The sequence below is a fragment of the Daldinia decipiens genome (assembly GCF_022478715.1).
Source record: "Daldinia decipiens strain CBS 113046 unplaced genomic scaffold F4813scaffold_34, whole genome shotgun sequence".
Taxonomy (NCBI): Eukaryota; Fungi; Ascomycota; class Sordariomycetes; order Xylariales; family Hypoxylaceae; genus Daldinia; species Daldinia decipiens.
In genome coordinates this window covers 428,729-433,785 of record NW_026054577.1, presented here as the reverse complement: position 1 = coordinate 433,785, position 5,057 = coordinate 428,729, and the positions used below count along the sequence as shown (strand labels likewise).

General features: G+C 28.0%; 1 protein-coding gene across 1 annotated transcript; it reads left to right on the top strand.

Moving 5' to 3' along the window:
- Positions 1-3,420: 3,420 nt before the first annotated feature.
- Positions 3,421-4,732, top strand: F4813DRAFT_392376 (EPT/RTPC-like protein; the record flags this gene model as incomplete). Its single annotated transcript, XM_049247272.1, has 2 exons — positions 3,421-3,571; positions 3,630-4,732. 2 exons carry the CDS (start codon positions 3,421-3,423, stop codon positions 4,730-4,732), a joined length of 1,254 nt encoding a protein of 417 aa, XP_049096830.1.
- Positions 4,733-5,057: the final 325 nt, after the last annotated feature.

Here is a 5,057-nt window from a genome sequence, read left to right as displayed (position 1 = left end):
ACACCCCCACACCCCAACCCCCCCCACCCACCCTAACCCCAACCCCCCCCCCACCCCCGGCGGCGCCACGGCTAATATCTAAATATTATTTTAGTTATTTTATTAGGGTTATGTTAATTATTATGGATAATTTGGTATGCTTTATAATGGCAGGTTAAGGTTAAATATATGGAAAAGGGGGGAAAGGAGGTGTATTAAGAGCGGTGGTTGATTAAAAGGTTGGGGAATAGGTTTTGATTGTTAAGTTGGTGGTAAAATGTTAAAAATTAATAATAATTAATTAAAGGTAAAAAATAATGTTTATTTTGGTTATGGAATAAGTAATATATATTATAGGTTAGAAAAAGATGGGGTTTAAAACGTAATATTTTATATTAGAATTTATTTTATAAATACAACCGTATATATTAACGTTTATAAATTAAAAATTACTTAATATTATTATATTAATATTTATAATTATGTAAATACGTATGTAATAAGATATATTAGTTTTTTTTCGGTTTTATAAACCAAAATTTTTTATATTAATGCGTTAAATTATTTTATTTTTATTATTTTTAATTTAATAATATTTTATATAAGTAAATTATATAGTAATATAAGGTTAGTAAATATTTTTATATAATTAGTGTTATGTTTTTTTATATAAATATTTTTTTATATTAATATATTTTATAATGTTGATTATAATTATTTTAGTAATATTTTAAAATTATTTATTGTAAATTTTTTAAATTATTTTTAATATTTAACTATTATTTTTTTAATTAAATATATATATAATATTTTATTATTAATAGTTTTAAAATTTATTAATATAAAGAGTATTTATATTATTTTTTATTTAAACATAATTATTTAAAAATTAATTCTTTCCTATTATATTATTATATGGTTAAATATTATATTAAATATAAATATTTAACCAAAAAAATAGTTTAAAAATTTATATAATTTGTTTATATTCTTTTATTTAATAGGATTATATATAATGTAAGTTTATACCTATATTAAACTTTTTATTTATATTTTTTAAGATATAATAAAAGAGATTAATAATATAAGTAATAATAACTTTATGGATAGGGAGTTTAAATTATAATAATTTATTAAAAATATAAATAAATTATATAAGAAAATAAAGTTATAATTTATTATAAACTATAGAAATAATATAAAAAAAATATTAATATTGTTTATATTATTATAATAAAAATCTTTAAATTAAAATAATAATAATTCTTCTAACCTTATTAATTTATATTACTACTATTTAATAATATTAATTAATATTAATAGATACGTATATAAATAAAAATAATAATAATAATAATAAAACAATAATAAATAAATTAATAATATTAAAATTAATATATTGAAATATTTAAAAAAAGAAGAATTTATTTAAGATTAATTAAGTATAACATATTTTTATATTTTAATAATAGTGGATATTTAACCCCTTTATTTAATAAAATCGGGTATTTTATCTTTTCCTTCTTTATTAGCGATAAAGGCACCTTATTATCAGTAAGGTGCTTTTATATCAATGTTATATAACTATTAATAAAGGTTAAATTTATAACCTTTTTAAATATCTTTAAAAAATTATTTAATATTATAATAAGCTTTTAAATCTCGTATTATATCCGAAATTTATTCAAGCACTTTAACTACCACGTAAAATTAACTTTAACCTTTTTAAAAGCAAAATTAAAAATCATATAAAAATTTATATATAATAATATAATACCCGTAATATTTAATAATGATATATTAAATTAATTAATTTGTATTATTATATATAAATTAATATAAAATGTAAAATAAAGTTATTAAAGTAAAGTTATTAACATTACTTTATACATATTATTAAATAATAAGATTTTAAGATTATGTTATTATATATAAATATACCATTTAAATATCTAAAATAATCAAATTACCTCATTAATAATTAAGTTTTTATTAACTTCGTAATTAATATCGTAAACCTTTTTATATTATTACAACTTTTTTATTAATAATTAAATATTTATAAACTCTTTTTATATTTAACTACAAAACCCTTATTTAATATTTAAAACATCTTATACCGTAATTATAATATTTTCTTTATAAATCCTCGTATATAATTTATTACCGTTTTAATTTAAATCGAAAAAATTATTAAAATTAACCTTAAACTTAAATCTTATATAAGGTTTTAAATCGTTAAATTTAAAATTATTCCTTAATAAATAATATACAATTTAATAATTAATCAACAATTTAATCCTTAATAATTATAATATAATTATTTTAAAATTATAATTATTTTATTAAAATTATTAATATTTAACACTAACCGCGTTAAAGCTTATTTTATAATTATAAAAAGCTTTTTATATATTAATAAACCACATATCTTACTTCTTTAAATAAGATATTATAACTTTATACTTACATTTACATTTTTAAAAACTTTATTACCTTTTACCACCCTTTTATATAATATACCTTTCCCTACAATTGTATACAAATTAATAATAAATAAATTTACCATTCCAATTAAATATGCCACCAAAACTTTTAATTCGTACATTTTTCTTAATATATACGTTAAAACCTTAATCTTAAACAAATTAACAATAAACCTTTTTAACTTAATTATAAAAATTAAAACACTTTTTTAAATTATATTAACGTAACAAAGACCTTTTACAAATAATTTAAATAACCTTTTAATTATTTATTAAAGATTTAATTAAAAAATTTATACGATTCGAGACTAAGGAGGTAATATTATTAAAGTTAATAATAAATTATATACGTTAAAATAAGGTTTAAAATGGTAAAGTAATTATATTAAACCTTAAAAAGGTTACAGGCTTAAATTTAATAAATAATATTATATTAAATTATTTACTAATAAATTTAATAATAGAAATAATTTTAATATTATTTTTATTTAATTAATTATTATATTATAATATATACAACCAGTATATATTCTAAAATTATTAAAGATTTAAGTTAATCCCAATATAAATTGGATGGGTTATGGGTTTTAGCTCTTATCTTACGTAGAAAATGGATGGATTGGCCTTTTATTAAAATTTACCTGGCCTTTTAACGTTATTAAACAACACCCCTTAGAAAATAACCAATGCACATCGCAAAGGAGGGGGGATGAAACTTCATCGTAAAAAAACACGCATAGGGAACTTGTAGTACAGGTATAGATGTGAATATCTTACCATCACAGCCCGATGAAAACGGCGATCGAATCCTGCCTAGATGCCTAATGACTCACCCTCGTACAGCCTAGCTTCAGTTACCCAATATGTCTTAAAAAGATCGCCCACGAGAGAAAATCACTCTCGCCATCCATCATTGACATCCTATCGGTTTTGTCGCGCAAAATTGGGACACAGCATGACAACAAAGAAACCTCTGCTATTGGATGGCCGAACGGGGGAAGGCGGTGGCCAGATTGTAAGGATAGCCTGTGGCCTCTCGGCCGTACTATCACGACCTATCCACATTGACCATGTGAGAGGGAATCGTCCAGGGCAACGAGGAGGCGGTTAGTGCTTACTTTAAGTTGCCTCGAGAATACGTCTTGTCTAATCAGTTGGGTATAGGCTTGAAGGCACAGCACGTAGCGGCCATCCTATGGCTAGCGGAAGCTACAGGAGCTGAAGTCGATGGGTTGGAGGTCGGCAGCCAATCTCTGGAGTTTAGGCCGTTGCAGCCTCCCACCACACTTCAGGAGCGCAAATTCGAGATCGTCGCCGGAAGCAGTGCCTCAAGTACTCTGCTTATCTTCCAGGCAATCTTCCCTTTCCTCTTATTTGCAGGGAATGACGCCGGAGAGCCTATCGAGCTCGAGATTCACGGTGGGACAAATGTGTCTTTCTCACTGTCATATGAGTATTTCGATCAAGTCTTGTTGCCTACCTTAAATGATCGGTTCGGTATCACTGTTGAGAGACAGTTAAAGACGCGATCCTGGGCAACAGGCCCTCTGAAAAGGGGGTGCATTTGGCTAAGGCTCCAGCCTCTTCCGCCAGGAAGAACCTTGAAAGTTCAAGAACCGTGGGACAGGCCAATCACCACGGAAGACTTCAAGCTCAAGCAGGTTGACGTGAGCATGCTTGTGCCATATGCTCTCCATAAACCACTAGAGAAGGCCCTTGCGAGCGATCTTGGGGAACTATTCCCTGGCGTGGACATTAATTTCCTATTATTGGAAGACAGCGGGCATGATGCTCGTATGTACACCTTGCTAGTAGCTCACTCCCATACTGGTCTCCGTTGGGGCCGTGATTATCTACACGATAAATCTCGGAAGAACAAGACGCCAGAAGGTCTGAGCATAGAAATATCGCGGAAAGTCTGCCATGACCTTTTTGAAGAGATTGCGATCCGCAGAGTCGTTGACGAGTACCTCCAAGATCAGTTAGTCGTATTCCAGGCATTGGCAGACGGTCGAACAAGCTTCCCTCGAGGTCCTAAGCCAGCAGATTCACAAGGCAGTAGTCCTGACGGCATAAGTCATCTCGAGACATCTCTCGGGGACTTGAAGTTGGACAAGAAGATGAGGAAGGATAAGACACATGAACCTTTCGGAGATGGGTCTATGCACACTACCACAGCCAGATGGGTAGCGAGTAAGTTGCTTCCTACGGTGCAATGGTTCAATAAGGGGACCATTGTAGATGGTGCTGGTGTGTCTCTTTCTTAACTTAGTGGCATAATATGTCCTATCATAGGTAGCCGCCAGCCTCGCCCGATGTGTTTAGAGTCATGTGACATTACCAGCCTGTATAATATATTAGATAATACCACAACGGTTGCTGTTTGATATTATTCTTGCACTAGTTAATATATACACTAGTTAATATATATGAACATTCTACTAGCGATGCCGAGAGGGTTATATTAATTTTAGATTCCCACTCTCCGCTGTGGGATTAATCAATTGCTTGTTCTTTCGGATTGTTATCCCTTTCCTAGCTCAGTTTTACATAACTATCCTCAGTCCAATTGATGGTTGTGTGACACTGACA